Source organism: Myxocyprinus asiaticus, chromosome 48 (genome assembly GCF_019703515.2).
Source record: "Myxocyprinus asiaticus isolate MX2 ecotype Aquarium Trade chromosome 48, UBuf_Myxa_2, whole genome shotgun sequence".
Taxonomy (NCBI): domain Eukaryota; kingdom Metazoa; phylum Chordata; class Actinopteri; order Cypriniformes; family Catostomidae; genus Myxocyprinus; species Myxocyprinus asiaticus.
In genome coordinates this window covers 15,043,205-15,063,332 of record NC_059391.1, presented here as the reverse complement: position 1 = coordinate 15,063,332, position 20,128 = coordinate 15,043,205, and the positions used below count along the sequence as shown (strand labels likewise).

Sequence of the window (20,128 nt, the reverse complement as noted above, 5' to 3'; positions counted from 1 at the left end):
TGATGAAAAAAATTTATAGTCCCTACCAGATGGGTTCAAAAGTCTCCAAATATCTATAAGACCAAGATATTTACACATCCTGTGAAGCGTCAATGTTGCTCTGGGGGGCTTACACACTTTTGATTCACTATGTTCAAAGATTAAAGTCTCCTCCCAATATTATATCATGAGGGGTGCCAATGGCTTGCAACATCCCTTCAAGATCTATAAAAAAGCCCTGATCATCAACGTTAGGTGCGTAAATATTAGCCAAAATCAACCTTTGCCCCTGAATTTCTGCTAAAACAATAATGATTCTTCCTAATTTATCATTAATCTATTTGAGACATTTGAATTGTAGATGCTTGCTTATCAGTGTAATGACTCCCCTGCTCTTACTTGAGCCAGCACTAAAGAAAACATGTCCACCCCATATCTTCCCAAATTTTTCAGCTTCCTGTGGGGAAAGATGCATTTCTTGAAGAAACACAATATCATATTTCTTTTACGTTTAAGAAAATAAATAACCTTCCTTATTTTTATGGGATGCCCCAACCCATTCACATTCCATATGGACAGCGACAATCCACTAATATTTACATTTGACATTTTGACATATTAGAAAAAATAGATTTTGTGTCAAAAATAGAATTATAACGACCACATTCCAACATTAGTGCAACAATCAAACCCCGAACTCTCCACCCCCCTCAACAAAAAACAGAAAAAAGAAAAACGTGCGCATTAATCCCTGGCATGACAGCGCCAACGGGTGTCCATCCCTATAAACTCAGACGTCCATGTACGCCTACAAGAGCCTCCGCAACAACTTTGCCAATGGATTGCTCTAGTCCGGTGCTTCTATACAAATTTTGTGAGACAGAATTACACAACAGAAAATAATCTATAAAACAAACCCAGCCAATAGGAGGCATAAGCACAGAGAACATGTAGATTCATCCACATAACTGTTCCGAAGGTGTGTTCCTCCACAAAATAAACTCCAGCCACTAGGCGTTACCAGCACAAAAAGAAACAAAAAATGTGCCCGGTTTCCTCGAACAGTCAAGTGAATGTTCAGTGAGTCAGGCCCACTCGGCTGTTACATGAGTACAACAGATGCCCTAATCACTCTGTTTTGCAAGAAATATTCCACTGAAGAAACTCCAACCAGTAGGAGGCATAAGCACAAAGAACGTGCAGATTCATCCACAAAGTGTTCCGAAGGAGTGTTATCCCACAAAATAAACTCCAGCCGCTAGGCGTAACCATCACAAAAAGTAACAAAGACAGTTTCCTTGGACAGTCAAGTGAATGTTCAGTGAGTCAGGCCCACTTGGCTGCATAGAGAGTATCACACAATGACTTACTCATTCCATTGACTTTATGAAGGACATCGCTTGCTGTGGGCATGTAAATATTTTGCGGCCATCCTTAGTATCTATTCTCAATTTGGCTGGGAACATCAGTGCAAAAGCGACCATCCATTGATGTAAGAGTTTCTTGCATTACTTGAATCGATCCCATTTCTCTCTTGTCGAATTCGTAAGTCTGGGAACAAGAAAATGTTGTGGTTCTTCCAAGAAAGCCTTCCTTTACCCTTCGCCTCGTGTAACACGAGATCTTTATCGGATGATCTCAGAATTATGGCCAGAATTGATCGGGGCCTGTCTCCCTCCGCGGATCTCTGAGCCGGAACTCTGTGAGCTCGCTCCAGCTTATGGCCTGTTATGTCGAGCAGACTCTGGAAGAGCCCATCTAGGAATATCACCATATCTCAGCCTTCTTTGTCCTCAGGAATTCCAACAATTCGGACGTTGTTTTGCCGGTTACGATTCTCAAGATCTTCCAATTTTTCCCAAACGCACTCCAAGTCTGTCTTTGTCACTAGCGGTTTAGCAGCTAATTCCCTCTCCAATGACTCCAGATAATCGATCCATTTCTCAACATCCCCCACTCTTTTAACCATCTCAGTGAATTTCGTCTCCATGGCAGTGATCGATTGACGTATTACAGCAAGATCCTCCAAGTCAGCAATGACCTTCTTCAGCATCACCGACATGCTCGACAGTTGACACTGAATCTCTTTCATCGCACTGGACAAATTGAGTACCGGGCTTTCGGCCTGTTGCTCAGGGGCTTCAGCTTGAGCACGTAAGTGTCTTTTTTAATATCTCCAGAGACTGAGGATTTTGAATTCTTTGACATATTGTCTTCCTAGAACAGTTAAGTATCAGAGTGTATCGAATCTCACCGGTTTATGAGATAAAAATTATTAAAACTAGCAAAGTGCGCAGAGCTCGCTGTTCACACTTCCGACTCTCGCATGGCGCCACACGACTCTTCTTGGCTTTTGATTTTCCCATGATGTCAAGCAAAGAGGCACCGAGTTTGAAGGTAGGCCTTAAATCCACAGGTACACCTCCAATTCAGTACACCTCCTATCAGAAGCTAACTGGCTAATTGTCTAAAGGCTTGACATAATTTTCTTGAATTTACCAAGCTGCTTAAAGGCACAGTTAACTTAGTGTGTGTAAACTTCTGACCCACTGGAATTGTGATATAGCCAATTAAAAGTGAAACAATCAAACAATTGTTGGAAAAATTACTCATGTCATGCACAAAGTAGATGTCCTAAACGAATTGCTAATATTAAATCTGTGGAGTGGTTAAAAAATTTGTTTTAATGACTTAATCCGAAGTGCTTTTAAATTTCTGACTACTTCAACTGTATATGGTGCTTTCATACAAATTAAAAATGGCCTCTATCAGTAGACTGAACTTGGATTGAACCCGGAATATTCTTTTAAGAGCAATTAACAGCATTTGTGGCAAAATGTTGATTACCACTAAATTAATTTGAGTCGCTGCTTGTTTAATAAAAAAAAGCGGTTAAGGCACTTATAATGGAAGTTAATAGGGCCAGTCCATAAACGCTAAAATACTTAGTTTCAAAACTATCTCCACAAGACGTAAACATGATTTTAGTTGTCATGTCAATGAAGTAGCCAGATATTATTGAAACATTATCCCTACAAAAGGATAAATGCTTTTTTTTTTTTTTTTTTTTTTTTATGTGACTGGTATACATTCTAGTAACATTGTTTCTGTTTGGGGTCAGTTTGACCCCAGCAAAACATGTTATTGTGAAACCAATACTTAAATGTTAGGTATATACACTCACTGATCACTTTATTAGGTACACCTGTACACCTACTTATTCAGGAGGTCAGAAGTTTCAGTTAATGTTCACATCAACCATCAGAATGGGGAAAAAATGTGATCTGAGTGATTTGGACCGTGGCATGATTGTTGGTGTCAGGTGGGCTGGTTTGAGTATTTCTGTAACTGCTGATCTCCTGGGATTTTCACACACATCAGTCTCTAGAATTTACTCCGAATGGTGCCAAAAACAAAAAACATCCATTTGAGCGGCAGTTCAGTGGATGGAAACGCCTTGTTGATGAGAGAGATCAATGGAGAATGGCCAGACTGGTTTGAGCTAACAGAAAGGCTATGGCAACTTGGATAACACCTCTGTACAATTGTAGTGAGCAAAATAGCATCTCAGAATGCACATGTCGAACCTTGAGGCGGATGGGCTACAACAGCTGAAGGCTACGTCGGGTTCCACTTCTGTAAGCAAAGAACAGAAAGCTGAGGTTGCAGTGGGCACAGGGTCACCAAAACTGGACAGTTGAAGACTGGAAAAACGTAGCCTGACCTGATGAATCTTGATTTCTGCTGAGGCACACAGATGGTAGGGAAAGAATTTGGCGCCAACAGCATGAATCCATGGCTGGTGGCACTGGTGTAATGGTGAGGGGAATGTTTTCTTGGCACATTTTGGGCCCGTTAATATCAATCAATCATCGCTTGAATGGCACAGACTATTTGAGTATTGTTGCTGACCATGTGCATCCCTTCATGGCCACAATTCACCCATCTTCCAATGACTACTTCAGTATGATAACGCACCATGTCACAATGCAAAAGTCGTCTCAAACTAGTTTCATGAACATGACAATGAGTTCACTGTTCCTCAGTGGCCTTCCCATTCACCGGATCCGAATCCAATAAAACACCTTTGGGAAGTGGTAGAAAGGGAGATTTGCAGCATAAATGTGCAGCTGACAAATCTGCAGAAATTGTGTGATGCAATCATGTCAACATGGACCAGAATCTCAAAGGAATGTTTCCAACATCTTGTGGAATCCATGCCATGAGGAATTGAGGCTGTTTTGAGAGCAAAGGGAGGCCTTACCCAGTATTAGTATAGTGTTCTTAATAAAGTGCTCAGTGAATATATTTTCAAGCTAATAAAATGGATTTGGGGTTTCTGAGACCCCAAACAGAACATGAGGGTTAATTGCACATTAAGGTGAAACACTAGTTAGCCAGCTGCACTTTTGATAAATTTGCTTCTCTCTGTGCTCTTAGGTCAGCAGCTGACATGGCTGACCTGTCCTCGTCTGATCCTCTGCTGGACTCCAAGCAACAGAGGAAGCTGAGACAGCAGCAGCTGCAGCAAAAGTTCAGACTGGAAATGGAGGCTAAGAAGTTGCTACAGGGACAACCACAGCAGAAAACGCCACATTCAAATCCTTCTACAGGGCAGCCGCTGCATTCAAAGCAAGGTGCGATTGAAAAATGTAAGCACGGTTGGTCAAGGTGTAATGGGTTCATGTTTTAGCCATGAGTATAAAAGATTCAGACCTTGGCCTGGAGGAGTATCGGGTGTATTGCATTCTCCATTGGTGGGTTTATTGTTTTAGGCCAGGCTGTAGGTCCTGTTAACCACAGTACTCCAAATGGACACCTGGTGACAACTAAGCAGGAGGAGTGTCTGGCTGGTAAGGAATATTTCTAGGAAAGATAAGGTCATGGTACATGTTCCTTGGGAACATATGGTCTAAAAAATGATCATATCCGCACTGCCATTGATTGGACAATGAAGGTTAATACTGGGTGCTTTAATTGGTCTCACTAACATGGGGAAATACACTGTATGAGCAAACATGTGGACACCCAAACACCACAGCCACATTTACTTGAGTACTTCATTTCGAAACCATTGGCATGAATTGGTCCTCCCTAAAAGCTTCCACTCTTCTGGGAAAACTTTACACTAAATTTTTTTTTATCCCCTTTTTCTCCCCAATTTGGAATGCCCAATTCCCACTTCTTAGTAGGTCCTCGTGGTGGCACGGTTACTCACCTCAATCCGGGTGGCGTTGGAGAAATCTCAGTTGCCTCCGCTTCTGAGACAGTCAGTCCGCACATCTTATCACGTTGCTCTCTGTGCATGAGACTCGTAGCATGTGGAGGCTCATGCTACTCTCCGCGATCCACGCACAACTTACCAAGTGCCCCATTGAGAGCGAGAATCCTTAATCGCAACCACGAGGAGGTTATCCCATGTGACTCTACCCTCCCCAGCAGCCAGTCCAATATGGTTGCTTAGGAGACCTGGCTGGAGTCACTCAGCACGCCCTGGATTCAAACTCACGACTCCAGGGGTGGTAGTCAGCGTCAATACTCGCTGAGCTACCCAGGTCCCCTACACTACATTTCTGAACATGGCTGCAGGGATTTGCAGTTGGCATTCCAATCCATCCCAAAGGTTTACAATGTGGTTCAGGTCTTGGCTTTGTGTAGTGCAGTCAAGTTCTTCCAAACCAGACTCAGCAAATAATTTCTTTATGGACATTTTCTGGAACAGAAATGGGCCCTCCCCAAACTGTTGCCATTATTGGAGGCACACAATTCTCTAGAATGTCATTATATGCCATGTCACTGGAATTAAGGGGCCAAGCTAAACCTGCTGAATTAGACATGGTGTACCTTGAAGGACTTTTGGTGACTCAATGAGATTGCATTAAAGGAATATATTTGGTTCAGTACAAGTTAAGATCAATTGACAGCATTTTTGGCATAATGTTAATAACCACAAATGTTTTAACTCATCCCCTCCTTAAAAAAAAAAAAAAAAAAAGCAAAAATAGAGATTACAGTGAGGCACTTACAATGAAAGTGAATAGGGCCAATTTTTGTAGCGTTTAATGGCAGAAATGTAAAGCTAAGACTTTTACAAAAGCATTTGCATTAATTCTTCTGTTAAATCTTGTGTATTATTTAAGATGTAAAGTTGTTTAAATCCTAATTTTTGTGGGATTACTGGGTTGGAGCGTTATGTCGTCATGGCAACAAAGTTGTGAAGTTGGATAGAACTCTTAGGATATAACACAGAAAAGGTTAGTAAGCACTAAAATCATGTTAACACACACATTGATTATTTCTTGTGACTATACTTTTGAAATGTTTATGGGTTGGTGCCTTTCATTTTCATTGTAAGTGCTGTATTGTAACCTTGATTTTTGCTTTTTTAAAGAAAAGGAGGGACGGGTTGAATTTTTTTTTTTTTATTAATTTTTTTGGTAATCAACATTATTCCACAAATGCTGTGGATTTAGCATTGCTTGTATTGAGCTCGGAAGTTGACTGAACAAAGCCAGAGGATATTAAAGAAATAGTTCACCCAAAGATGAAAATTCTCTCATCATTTACTCACCCTCATGCCATCCCAGATGTGTATGACTTTATTTCTTCTGCTGAACACAAAGAGTTTTAGAATATTTCAGCTCTGTAGGTCCATACAAGTGAATGGTGGCCAGAACTTTGAAGCTCATAAAAGCACATAAAGGCAGCATAAAAAAAGACTCCAGTGGTTAAATCCATATTTTCTGAAGTGATATAATAGGTGTGTGTGAGAACCAGATCAATATTTAAGTCCTTTTTTTACTATCAATCTCCACCGTTGACCAGCCCCAACCAGTAGGTTGCTGAATGTGAAGAATTTATTTGTTTCTCACCCACACCTATCATATTGCATCAGAAGATATGGATTTAACCACTGGAGTCGTATGGATTACTTTTATACTGCCTTTGTTCTTTTTTATGTTCAAAGTTTTGGCCACCATTCACTTGCATTGTATGGACCAGCAGAGCTGAAATGTTATTCTAAAAATCTTTTTGTTCAGCAGAAGAAAGTCATTCACATCTGGGGTTGCATTGTGATGTATGCAAAAAAAATTTCTATCTCAGACGACCCAGAAATATGGGACTTCACTCTAGATGGCATCGATATGCTTGACGATCCCACAGGAGGCTCTTCGGAACCTTCTCGTCCCACCACACCAAGCCAACACAAGATGATGACACGCAGCAAAACCCCTCAGAGAGCCCAACACCTGAGACCACCAGCCCAACCCCAGGGACATGTTGTTCCACAAGACCAGGGAGGATATGGCCAATTCAGATTGTCAGTGGGAGCAGGTAAGATTTCATGCAAGATCATTCTCAAAATGAATACATAGTCATTCATAAACTTTAGATTAAGGCAAGTGTGTGCTTGCAAACTTGTAAGGGAATGCCCAACTCTGGTTTTGCTGCTTCACTCATGCATACATCACATGTCCCAATTAATATAAATAGCCAGGGATGTAGCACTCTCATAGCTGGCAGCCCATGACCCTTAATTCTATAACCAGAGCTTGCTTGTCCATTAAGAAGAATAACTTTTTACCTTTCGTATGAATCTGTAGCTGCTTGCATAATGTGGACATGTGTAAATGTTATTCTAATTGTTAATTAAGGTGGACAACAGAGCCCATACAGACAAGGCCAGATGATGAAGAAACGAAGACTGGATACTTAACTATTAGAAAGTCAAAGCAGTTTTAATTTATTTTTATTAATTTGTGAATATGAAAATATAAATGTGCCACCTTTGTTTTTGACTGATGGAGCACATGCTGTTTGTAATAAAAATTTTAAACTATATTTCTAAAGTCTTGTCATTGACCACTTTGTGTTAAAGGAATATTCCAGGTTCATTACGTTAAGCTCAATCAACAGCTCAATGGCATAATGTTGATTACCTCATAATAAATGTTTAAGTTGCAATATTGGATATAACTTCATACAAATAAGGTTAGTAAGTGATGATCACACTAAATCATGTTAACATGTATACTGTTTACCTCTTGTGGCTATACTTTTTAAACAATATGCATTTTCACATTTATGGACTGGTCCTATTCCATTGTTAGTCCTTTACTGTAATGGTGATTTTTGCTTTTTTTTGTTTTTTTGTTAAATGGACAAGTGAAAAATATTTTTGTGGTGATCAACATTATGCCAAAAATGCTGTCGACTGAGCTTAACTTTAACATTCACTTCATATAAAATACACTGAGAAAATATAAAGTCAAAAATGTTTTATTAAGCCTTTTAAATATATAATTTTTTTTTTTTTTTTTTAACAAGACTGATAAAACCATAGTCACCAAAAAGACTCTGGCTGAAAATAATTGACAAACACATTATCAGCAGCAATTTTTCTTTTTTCCTCTCGCTTGACCACATAAATGTAATGCTGTTTGTCTACAGGAACAGGTGTGAGTTAGGTTGTGAAAACATGCAGTTTTCAGAAATAGTAATGTGACTGACAACTGGAGTGTGTGCTTGTGATTATTAGTGGTATTTTAAAAGTTTTAATTAATGTGGTTTTGGTCAATTAAAGAGGATTTACAGACAGACAGATTTGTGCACTCAAGTATCAAAAGAAACAAGTAAACCTCCTCAGTCTGTTAAACCTTTAAACGGTGCATATTCTGCATTGCAGTAACAATTTCCTTCTCTAGAGAAGTCAAGTGGCTCATTTCAGAGGTGAGAGGAAATCACTTCTGCAAACAATTGGCACTCAATTTGTGGCTTAATAAAAATTATTTTGGGGGAGTAATATGAAGACAAATTGGTGCTGTAGCTTAACACTGTACTTCCTTTCTTGCTGCAGCTGAAAATGCACCATGTTGAATCTTTAAATATTAAACAACACTTTTTCCATGGATAAAATGTGAGAACATGTATCCTATTTTAGTTAGTGGCCAAAATCAAGTGAATGCAATTCATATTTCATTCACCTCCAGAGGTTTGCATGGGCTATGAACTTTTGTCAGATGGGAAGACATAATCCTGTGGATTAAGGCTAGCTTCATTCAAAGTGACAACAACATTGTGATTTGATGAAATATGCTTCATTAACAGAGGCTGAAAGGATGCCCTCCCATAACCAAATTAAGCTCTCCATCCACCTAGATACAAAAATAATGGTGGGGACAGGATTAAGTGGTGACTGTTTATATTAGATACACAGTATTTTTTTTTTTTTTTTTCATAAATGATATAAAAAGTCACAAATGAACAAAGCTATGAAATATGTTTAAGTATGAAGAGCTATAAAACCCTGCTTTAACCTTCCTCAACTGCAAATCTTTGTCCATTCTACTCCAACTTCTTTTGAAAAGTACATTTTAGAGTAAAGAGAAGACCCCCAATACTTTCCATAATAGACCGTATTCACGTTAGCGCCATCTTTGATTTTAAATGGGAATGACATCTAGGCTGTGAGGGATAGACTTACCATCTCTTCAATGGCACGAACAGTATAAAGCTCCTAGATCACATCTGATTTTCCACAACCCATGCTGTTTGGAGTTCTTTGTATACTGAATGTTCTTGGACAGATATTTTATCAATGTTTTGTCCACGGAATGATCCAAAAACACTTTAAACTGCAGTAGATCCCATTGAAGAGATGGTAAGTCTATCCTTCACAGCCTCGTTGTCATTCCCATTAAAAATCAAAGATGGTGCTAACGTGAATAAGGTCTATTACAGAGTAATGAAGCCATACATTTCTCTAAAATGCAGTTTCCCAGTGAACATCAATTTGTTATTCCAGCATCCCTACCTTCTTATCAATCTTCCCATCTTTCTAAACTCATACATGTAGGATACACATTGTCAGCACCTGTTTAAACTTGTGTTGGTAGCATAGTCATCTTTCCCTCTCTGTCTATCCATTCCCTTACTAGTATGTATCTCTTTTGTATTAGGGTAAACAGCAGATGCCTCGCTGGATTTATTTTGCAGCACTGGTCCCACTGTAGTTCACTGGTTACACCGCTGACTTTTATTTTATTACAATAAAGATCCATACTGCAAGATATAAGGCTATATTTCTGATATTTAACCAAAACAAGAACATAAACCAGTCTAATACTTTCATCCCTCGTTGTCTAAATGTACACAATCATCTATTCGGCCAAAAATCTCATTCCAACGTTTCTATCGACACTGCCTTTAAACAGCAGGTTTGGTTGGATTCCAATGAACAGTCACATAATACAGACCTCTTGTAAACTGTTAAATGAATGTGCCACTGTTAGGGGATGTCCAAGGACTAGCCCCTTGAAAACCACCCTAAAATCTCAACATCATGAGGCAAAGCCTGTCCCTTCACTTTCTTATCCCAACCCCTCCACAGCTGTTTCAGCTTGCCTGAGTGGTCCTGTTTCCAGAATTTTGGGCTCCTGAGGGAATGAGAAAGCCCTGCTGTAGCCCTGCAGTGGGAGCTGCAGATGCCAGTGGGCCCACCTGAGTCCACTGTGGCATGCTGTATGCAGGGCAGGGATAGCCAAATTGTGGATTGCTCAGACACAGTGAACCCTTGCGTCCTGTTGAGGGGTTCATGGTGGCTGGCATGTGGCCACCCATGGAGCAAAGTTGACCTGGCGCAGAGTATTTACGTGGCATCATCTGAGGAAGGGAGTTCACTTAGATTATTACCTATTTATTATATGTACTGTTAATAATTTACAAATCAAATAAAAAATTTTTTTTCAAATAAGCTTGTTTGTTTGGAATGGAATATTAACATACGGCATGGGTTTGTGCATTCTTCTTGGAGCCTTTTTTAATCTGTGGCATCTTGTTCTTGGCATCCCTGGCCCAGTTATCAACCAGCTGATGGAGGTCATCTGTAAATGTGCCTTTGCGTGGCAGATTAGTAGCAGGTGCTTGGTCCTGGTCGTGGTTCTGTCCATTCTCTGCCCTTTCTGGACTTGTTGTTCCTACAGATTACAATCAATATTTGAGTTAGAAGAATTTAAAAATATGCATTTTGGAAACCCTTGAATAATTGGCAAAAATATGGGTTCCAATGAGGCACTTACATTGGAAGTGAATGGGACCAATCTGTAAACGTTAAAATACTGTTTCTAAAGCATAGCCACATGATGTGAACAATATGCATGTTAATATGATTTTAGTGTGATAAAATCACTTACTAATCTTTTTCTGTGTTATGTCCAATTTAACAGCTTCATTGCCATGGCAAAGTAATGCCATAAACCCTAAAACCCTACAGCGACCGGAAGAACGATTCAACAACTCAAATTATACACAAGTTGTAACAGAATAATCAATGTAAGTGCTTTTATAAAATTATAAGCTGTACAATTCTGCCACTAAACCCTCCAAAAATTGGCCACATTCCCTTCCATTGTAAGTGACTCACTGTAATATCGATTTTTAAACTTTTTTTTTTTTTTAAGAAATTGATGTCAAAATATATTTTTGTGGAACTCAACATTATACTACAAATGCTGTTGATTCAGCTTAACTTTTATTGAACCAGTAATATTCCTTTAAAAACTGTCTATCTACAATGATGAAAATCATACCTTGTGTTTGAGCATTTGAGCTTAATACTGTTGAAACTTTCCCAGCTGACGGGTTGACTGAATTTTGACCACTCTGTGCAGATTGTTTGTTCCCTACACCAAAGCAAAAACACTTATGAACAACAGTTTCACACAATTTGTTCACTGGGCCTAAATAAGATTTTGAAGTTTGAGGTTTAACCAAGGTGCTGATACCTTGTTGAAGAGAACTGGCCTGAGTGCCACTACGGTTTGATTTATTCCCCTTGCTCTTAGTGGGTCTCCGCCTGCCTCCTGCTATGGCTACAGTTGAAGGGACCACCACAGAGGGCGGGGTTTTGCCCAGACTTCTAAACAGTTCTTCAATCTCTTTTTTCTGTTTATTCTGTAATTTCTGGATCTCAGCCATATGCCTAAAAAGAGAAACAAAAGGTAGATTCATAAGCCACTGACAGAAGATCATTTGGGGATAATTTTTTCTCTCAATAGACCTTTTCAGTTGGAGTCCTTAATGGGACAGATGTTTTGTCCTTAAGTAGAAACTTACATTGTTAAAGCACACAATTGTTTCAAAACTCTCATTTCAGGTATGGCTGTCTAATTTATATTTATTAACAAAACAGAAAAGTCTCATCAAGTAATGTTAACCACATATCTTATTTCACTCAAATTGAAAATTGTAAAAAAAAAATAATAATAATTATTGTCAAACTCGTCTTTATGAGCCTGTGGTCAAAAGAGTATTCTTTGACCCCGTTTCCACCTGCGTTTTTAGTGATCTGATCACATGTGATCTGCGCAAAATACAGGTCTAAACAGGATCTAAAAGGTTTTGTGATCGGATCACAGAAACCACATACGAATGTGGTCAAAAATGCATGTGACCGCATCGCATTTGTGGTGTAAACGCTAATCCGTCCTGTATGCGTCCCGGCAGCAGCAAAGCATCAACCCTCATCCGTCAATCAACTGCTGCACTACAACGAGAGTTTAAACTTTGCCGGTTACGAGCAGCTTTAAAAGGAAAAACATCTGCAGCTCAGGTTAATACAGGTAATCCACTAAAATAATGGGTAATTCTGCTCGAAATGTTGCTTTTGCGCTTAGATTAAATTTTAGATGTATCTGGTATCTGTCTTTACTGACTATGTTGTTGTATGTCGTCATGAAGTCTGATTTGAGTCCCACCTCTCCAAATCTGATCACAAGTGGTCACAGTAAATGAATTTATGTGACCAGCTGTAAACAGCGATGTGTCTCTCCTGAACACGTGATCGGATCACCCCAGACGCATCTTAATACCAGATGTAAACAGGGTCTTTTGAAAGGCTGAGCACTCGACTGTGTGCGAGATGGAACGTCACGTAGAAAAGCAAAGAATACCCAGCCTAAACATAAATGGACAAGGTAATAGAAAAAAAAAAAGTGTGTATAACAAGGCAACTATCATGCATACCTCTCCCTCAGCCTGTTCATCTCTCTTTTCAAGCCCTCATCCTCTGGTTCGGAGTCGTTATCACTGCTGAGGTAGTGACTGGTAATAGACATGCTTGAAGGAGTCATCTTAGACTCTTGACTGGTTTCCAGTACATCAGCAGAGTTTACAGAGGATATGCTCTCTTCTGCTGGAGTCACTGAGATGCGGCCCACATCAATGTCAGTGCTAGAGGTCACCTGAAAACGGCCGACTGTAGTGGTAGCTGGGATGGAATTAGGGCTGGCCCTGGGCAAGGTTTGAGATTTATGAACAGTGTTCTCCGGGCTAGAGATTGATGACGTTGAGGAGGAGGATGATGATGTCGTCGAAGAGGGGGTGATGGAGGAAGAAGAGTTTACGACTGCTGGATCTGGAGCAGCACTGACTGGGTCCTGATCACTGGCCACAGAAACCTAAATGTGGATTGAGGGAGGATACGCATGAATTTGCAGTGCCAAACTTTTAGGCATTAAAATATGAGACACAATTTAATTTAATTCTGGAAGGCTACCTGAAATCGGCCAAGTCTGAAACCTTTGTCTGGTGGTGATGTTGCTGACTGCTTTTCCTCAGCGTTGGTTTGTCCATCTGGTTGATTTACAGCCACAGAGGACTTTAAAAGAGGATAAAAGAGAGTTAAAAGAAGAGAATGAGAATAAATTTCCATGACTTTACTAGTCATTTTACTGAAGAAATATTTATTGGAAATTAATATGCAGAAGAAATATTTAGATATCTGCATAACTAAAATCAGTTTTATTCACTAATGAAATTTCCTTGACTTTGCCATGATTTTATGATTTGATTAATTTCCATGACTTTTCCAAGACTAGAAATCACAATTTTAAAATTCCTTGATATTTCCTGGTTTTCCATGACCGTAAAAACTTTGATACAAAATGAAAAATGTCTATGAAGACTCTTAGTTATCCAGGCCAATGTACAATGAGACGATTTATTTTAATCAACTGATGAAAAAGCAAATAACATTTATAAATACTATTCCCGACACTGAATCAGCAACTTCGCCCACCTGTTGCCTTTGTGGGGAAGGCTCTGAAGATGGTGTCTGAGCATAGCTTGTAGGTGTTCCTGCCTGGCCAACAGAAGCAAAAGCACCAGGTGCAAAGTGTCCGCTTGAGCTGAGAGACAAACTAGAAGGTGGCACAGAGACTAAGCCAGGAGCATTTGTGCTGATAGTGTTGGGTGGTGAAGAAGTGGGAGCTGACTCTCCAGATCCATCAGGATAAGTGGAGGAGCTCTGTGAGGTGTCCTTGAAAAGGGAACGCAGCTTTTGGTCCAATGCATGAATGTCCTCAATACCAGGTGGCTTCCCTTGGGAATCACTTTCACCCTCTCCCATCGCAGGTGGCTGCACTGCGGGGACAGAGGAGGGGGCAACTTGCACCTGCTGGATTGAGGCTACAGTTTGGTCACCACTAGTTGGGATTATCAAGCTATTGCTCTCAGCCTGCTGACCCACAACTGTTTGGGGACTCTGGTAAGGTGCAATTGGGCTGGGAAGGGATAATCTACGCTGGGGTGTTAACTCAGCTGGGGCTGGGGAGGGAGACATCCTCCCTGTTTTGGTTTGCTGACTGACGGCTGGAGGAGTGGAACCTTGAGTGGTGACAGCTGCCAGAGTTGTAGAGGCTGCTGAAACAGGACTCTGGTATAAAGACTGAGAAGTAGGAGGATTACAGCTCTCTGGGGCAAGGCCTCCAGGTGTGGCTGGTACCACAGAAATCTGGGTAGAACTAGGGGCCAAGTTGGCTTGGTTCTGCTGAACATTGTTGGATGATGTGGGATCAGACAAAGGAACTGAGAAAGGAAGGATAATATGAAGTCTGAATATACTTCTGAAAAACATATATATTTAAGCACATTATTAATCAAATTATTATAAGTTTCAGACCTGGTGCAGAGTCTTCAAATGATGTGTTGGCAGAAGGAGGCCCAAAGAATGGTTCCCGAAGTCGTGCTTCAGGCACTGGGCTAACTATGAAGCGCCGGCCTGCTGAATGTACAACTTGTGCTGCCATGCTAGGCGGCATGCCTTTTAAATATTAAAATAATAATAATAAATAAAAAGATCAATGATACGCAAATATTAATGACTGCAAACTGTAAAATGGAGTGGGGGGAAATTTTAAAAGCATATCATTACAATTACACTTACCAGGCACAATGGGTGTTGAAAGTTCAGGTATTTGCTGGCCCAAATTATTGATCACCTAAAGTGACAAGTGTTATGGTAAGAATTTTATTGGTGGTCCTCATATATTATTTCAGCTTAGTACTTATAAAATCATTGAACATACCTGTTGGCTATTTTTTGGAGCTTTCCCTTTCTGATCTGCCATTTGAATGACCTCTTGAACCTGTTTTATAAAAGACTCCCGCTCACTCTCCAGGATGAAATCACTTTTGACCTAATACACAATGAGGACCTAAGTTACACACAACTCAAACCATAGGAGTACAAACCAACTTCTCCACTGTTCTGAAAAACACCCAAACCAAGAGAAATATTTACCATTATTTCAGCTATTTCTATTGGATTATCTCCATCCAAATCAAACTTGAATGTGACCATCTTCCTGTTGTGGGTTTCCAGCTGACATTCAGCCACTCTGTCACCAATATTAGAAATCTACAAAAGCAACCAAACATATCAATACACACATTAAGATATTAACAACTTCATGACAATGAAATTTTAAAGTTTAATATTAAATTCCTCATATTGAAAATACTGTATACAATTTTTAACTTACAAAGGACATACTTTAACAACTGCTCATTTATGTATTTTGTGCATTTAATTACACATTGATAATAGTAATATAATCATCATGGCTTATTAATACAGTAACATGTACATTGTTATGTAAAGTGATACTATTACCAAACATTTATGAAATTTGCCTTAAAGGTAACTCTTACATTGAGTACCATGAGCTTGGCCTTGACCATCTTTTCGTGGCGTGAACAGCTGCGCACAGAACGCTGTTGGGGTCGTTTCATGGAACGCCCCTCGTGCCTGCCCTCGTTCCCATCACTCAGACCAGACACAGCATCTGAGTGACCACTGAGGGCAAACACAAAATATCATCTGTTAGTCAACCTCCTGTTGATACTGGAAGGTTAATATAAATACACATAAATAATAAAACAATACCTCTCTGTGGAGGTTGGAACCAGAGGTTGTGTCTGCTCTGGGGGCTGCAGTTGAGATATGCTCAGAGGTGCCTGTCAGAGAATCGATAATAGAAATTTGACCAGAGTCTGAGCAACTTACAATCACAAACTCCCACACAGGGTTGGGGGGGTTACTTTTGAAATGTATTCCACTACAGATTACAGAATACATGCTGTAAAATGTAATTTGTAATGTATTCCGTTAGATTACTCAAGGTCAGTAACGTATTCTAAATACTTTGGATTACTTCTTCAGCACTGGTCAATTTTTTCACTTGTTTTGACTATAAAAACTCTGCCAGTACAGTAAGACAAAATACACGTTAAAAATACTTTCTCTGAAAAACTTAAATATCTTATGCAGTGTTGTTCCTAAAACAAGATTAATCAAACTGATCTTGTTTTAAGGAAAACAATACAAAAATTATCATCAAGAATAAGATTTTTTCCCTAATATCAAAAAAAAAATATAAGAAAAAAAAATTATGATCCAACGTGAATTTTCTTGATAAAAAAATATGATCGTGCCTGGTAACGTGCATGTAAAATGGCTAGAAATAGCATATTAGCTTAGCGTAAAGCTGACAATTTACACAAGGTTTATTTCTATTTCTTCTGCTCCAAACTTATTTCAAACTTACTTCTCTGTCTGCTCATATGAATGTAACACATCATAAGAAAGTGTTTCACCGCTGTTCAAATGCACTTTGAATCGCATCATTTATATGTATAAATGTTTTCCATCTGAAAGGACTAAATATTAAATGAAACAAATGACAATAAAATGCAAAGTAATCTCTTCACTAATCAAAATACTTTTTGAATGTAACTGTATTCTAATTACCAATGATTTAAATTGTAACTGTAGTGGAATGCAGTTACTTATATTTTGTATTTTAAATACAGAATCCCGTAACATGTATTTAGTTACTCCCCAACCCTGCTCCCACAATACATATATGTTCACTAGGAAGACATGGCCTTTGTCCAAACAAACTACTGGGACTTGCTTTGGTTTGTGGTGACTATGAAGTTAGGTACACAGAAACAATACTTGAGGAGATTCAGGATTCAGACTAGTGGTTGACCGATATGAGTTTTCCAATCACTGATGTCAGTATCTAGAAATGAGGGTGGCCAATGGCTGATATGTGTATTATGATATATCTGCCGATATTTGGGCTTATTGACATTATCAGCATCGGCTGAAAACACTGCCCACTTGGCTGCTTAACAGAAGTTGTAGCTCCCCATTGTGTCAGTTCCAAGATCTAATATCCTTGTATGATTACAATACACATTCAAGTGAATTTTGAGAGAATACTAATACTAATTTCAGCAATTTTGTGTACTTCACATTTGCCATCATTAAACTACATGTATATTTATTTATTGGCACCACACCACCCAATTACCACTCTGCTCCCTACAAAACCCATATCAGTCGCCAACTTAATCACACACCACAGTCTTAGGCACAGCTAGTACCTGACAGGCCTGATATAGAAAATAGAGCTGTTCAGCATTTGGAGGTGGTGAAAAAATAGGCGGGCTGAGTTGGCATGCCCATATCTGATGTGCATGTAAGAGCAGCCAGCATGCAAGAGAGACGGAGAAGTAAAGAACAGTGACATTAGTGTGCATACTAACAAAAGAAAACAAATATGAAGACTGCAAGAATCAAACAAAATGGGAAAAAGAAAATGCCACAGGATGTGGAAAGTACAGAACCGTCATCACGCAACATGCAGGTGCTCAATGAAGGTATATAAATATCTGGTCAGTGAGATCAGCCACCAGATGGCACTAATGATACTGCACCTGCAAGACATGTGGCCCTTGCAGTGTTTGAGGTGGAATGATGGTCTGAGTGGGAATGCTGTCATCCTGAGGTGGCTGATGGTACTGCAGGGGGACGGTAGGCTGAACAGCAGGGGGCAGAGAGGATGGCTGGCCCATCACCTGAAAGGAGAGTTCATATATTTGTTAAAAGTGCTTATGTAACTCTGGTTTATGTCTGACATACAATGTAAACATAACCAGGTTCATGGTGTTCCTTTTCAACTATGTTATGGATCATGTGAAGGGTACCTGTGATGGGGCCACAGCTCCGGTCTGGGGGATGGGGCCCACTGTCAAAGTACTGCTGGCCTGCAGAGGGACCTGTGCTTGGGGCTGTGACCGATGAGAAGGAAACATTTAGCAGGTAAGAGAGGAAAGCAAAGAAAACAATCTTAGTCTTCAGTTCTTCAGAGGTTCCATTTTGGTTATGATACTGCATTAGGAGGTTGCTACATTTGTAAACAGTAGACAGCGAGGCAACTCACTTGATATTGGAAATAAGCCACTTTTTTTCTTGTTTAAAGTGAAAATGGATCATCTGCATGCAGGTTAAAGTAACAAAATGCAGAGAAAATGGCTCACCATGCTTTGTGGATGGGTCAAGGTGTGCTGTGGAGGCAGCTGTGGATGCGGCTCAGGTTGTACAGAGCTGAAAGACACGCCTGCCTGAACAGGCTGAGACTCAGGGACAATCCCTGAACCTTGAGGGTCCACAAAACCCCCAGCTGTGAGACAATAAGAAGCTGTGTCAATCTAGGCACAAGTTGCTTTTCAGAGGGAATTTCTATACAAAAGCATGACACATTATTTACAAAGTTCTAAAAATACTGCCCACATAGAGCAGAAAATAGAGGCAAAGCCACAATAGTTTTGAGACACTAACTGGAAACAGAGGCTCCAGGCTGTTGCAGCTGCTGGTGCTGATCAGCCTCCGATTCCTCAGACTCCATGATGACTGGAGCCAGAGTGGGACCAGGGGGCACGGCAGTTGCGTGAGCAAGCGGTCCAGGCAGTGGGGTTTCACTCTGAGCCTGGAGTCCCCTCTCCTGCTCCATCTTTCTCTTTTCCTGTTCCTCTCTTACCAGTTTTCTCTGCTCTCTTTTACGGCAAATCAGGGACACTCTGTCCTTTATGGCCTTTGCGATGGTTTTATGATCACCCTCGCAAACATAGCCTGAATCAACCTAGAGAACAAAGATAACTTCTAATGAAGGCTGAAGGACAACTAGCCAATATTAATTACATGGGTAATCACATGGAAGGCCACAGGTTAACCAACTGAATATTAAAAATGTTTAACCATACAAAAAGAACAGAAATCAATGCTGCTTTACCATTTCTTGGGCAACATCATCTGGGATATCTTTGCTCAAGTCAAAGGAAAACTCAATGGCTTCATTTTCCTTGTATTTTCCTTTAAGCTTCTTTACATCTTCAATGCGCAGCAACAGCTTTATGGCCACCAGCTCTCCATCATCCTCCTCTGCCAATTCTACACGAACCCCAGTCTCCTCCTGGAAAAAGGCATGGCTCAGGAGGTCTTTGATGCAATACCTTTAAAGGAAAATGGAGAAAAACTAGTTCAGCAAACTATGTTTACTGAACTTATGATTTTTGGATCAAATAACAAACAGTTAATTGTGTGGTATCAACATAAACTGTAGTCCAAAATTCGATATTTAATTTGAAGCAAATGAAAAACAAGGCTGAGGGATAGAAGTACAGTCCCTTCAATATGGTCATACTGTTGTGTACCCAGGTGTTGATTCTTCAGTGGACGAAACATTGAAAATGCATCTTACCAAAAATTAGGAGTTTGGAAAATTAGATGTAACTTAATACTTTAAAGGCCTTTTCAGACCAAACGCGACACGATAAAGAGAGGTGAATCGCCGGCGAATGGCCCTTTCCCATAGAGAGCGAAGCGAATGACAGCTGCTAGCACATTAATGCCTTTACAATAGGTGGCTCTAATCAACAAGCAATTTTACCCCGGTACGGAAGGTGGCTCTGCGCACCTTTGAGCTGGTCTGCCCTCCGCCTATGACGGTCCATGAGAAGA

The 20,128-nt window shown here is 40.0% G+C and overlaps 2 protein-coding genes across 4 annotated transcripts in view; one reads left to right on the top strand and one right to left on the bottom strand.

Annotated features, from left to right (window-relative positions):
* Nucleotides 1-8,707, top strand: part of rad52 (RAD52 homolog, DNA repair protein) — a 17,913-nt gene extending 9,206 nt beyond the window's left edge. For 2 of the 3 annotated variants that reach the window (XM_051692009.1, XM_051692012.1), the window contains exons 8-10: nucleotides 4,420-4,631; nucleotides 7,084-7,314; nucleotides 7,635-8,707. In XM_051692009.1, coding sequence (XP_051547969.1) covers nucleotides 4,420-4,631; nucleotides 7,084-7,314; nucleotides 7,635-7,696 — 505 coding nt within the window. In that variant the 3' untranslated portion in view covers nucleotides 7,697-8,707. The remainder of the gene's footprint in view (nucleotides 1-4,419; nucleotides 4,632-7,083; nucleotides 7,315-7,634) is intronic. The other variant, XM_051692011.1, reaches the window with a different exon arrangement.
* wnk1a (WNK lysine deficient protein kinase 1a) overlaps nucleotides 8,244-20,128 on the bottom strand; it is a 25,647-nt gene continuing 13,762 nt past the window's right edge. The window contains exons 7-24 of the mRNA XM_051692004.1: nucleotides 19,401-19,620; nucleotides 18,950-19,250; nucleotides 18,649-18,791; nucleotides 18,316-18,399; nucleotides 18,046-18,186; nucleotides 16,205-16,275; nucleotides 15,970-16,114; nucleotides 15,560-15,676; nucleotides 15,345-15,455; nucleotides 15,203-15,257; nucleotides 14,939-15,079; nucleotides 14,057-14,844; nucleotides 13,535-13,636; nucleotides 13,003-13,436; nucleotides 11,763-11,959; nucleotides 11,568-11,660; nucleotides 10,765-10,955; nucleotides 8,244-10,641 (exon numbers count right to left, since the gene is read on the bottom strand). Of these exons, the coding sequence (XP_051547964.1) occupies nucleotides 10,375-10,641; nucleotides 10,765-10,955; nucleotides 11,568-11,660; nucleotides 11,763-11,959; nucleotides 13,003-13,436; nucleotides 13,535-13,636; nucleotides 14,057-14,844; nucleotides 14,939-15,079; nucleotides 15,203-15,257; nucleotides 15,345-15,455; nucleotides 15,560-15,676; nucleotides 15,970-16,114; nucleotides 16,205-16,275; nucleotides 18,046-18,186; nucleotides 18,316-18,399; nucleotides 18,649-18,791; nucleotides 18,950-19,250; nucleotides 19,401-19,620 (3,601 nt within the window). The 3' untranslated portion in view covers nucleotides 8,244-10,374. The remainder of the gene's footprint in view (nucleotides 10,642-10,764; nucleotides 10,956-11,567; nucleotides 11,661-11,762; nucleotides 11,960-13,002; nucleotides 13,437-13,534; nucleotides 13,637-14,056; nucleotides 14,845-14,938; nucleotides 15,080-15,202; nucleotides 15,258-15,344; nucleotides 15,456-15,559; nucleotides 15,677-15,969; nucleotides 16,115-16,204; nucleotides 16,276-18,045; nucleotides 18,187-18,315; nucleotides 18,400-18,648; nucleotides 18,792-18,949; nucleotides 19,251-19,400; nucleotides 19,621-20,128) is intronic.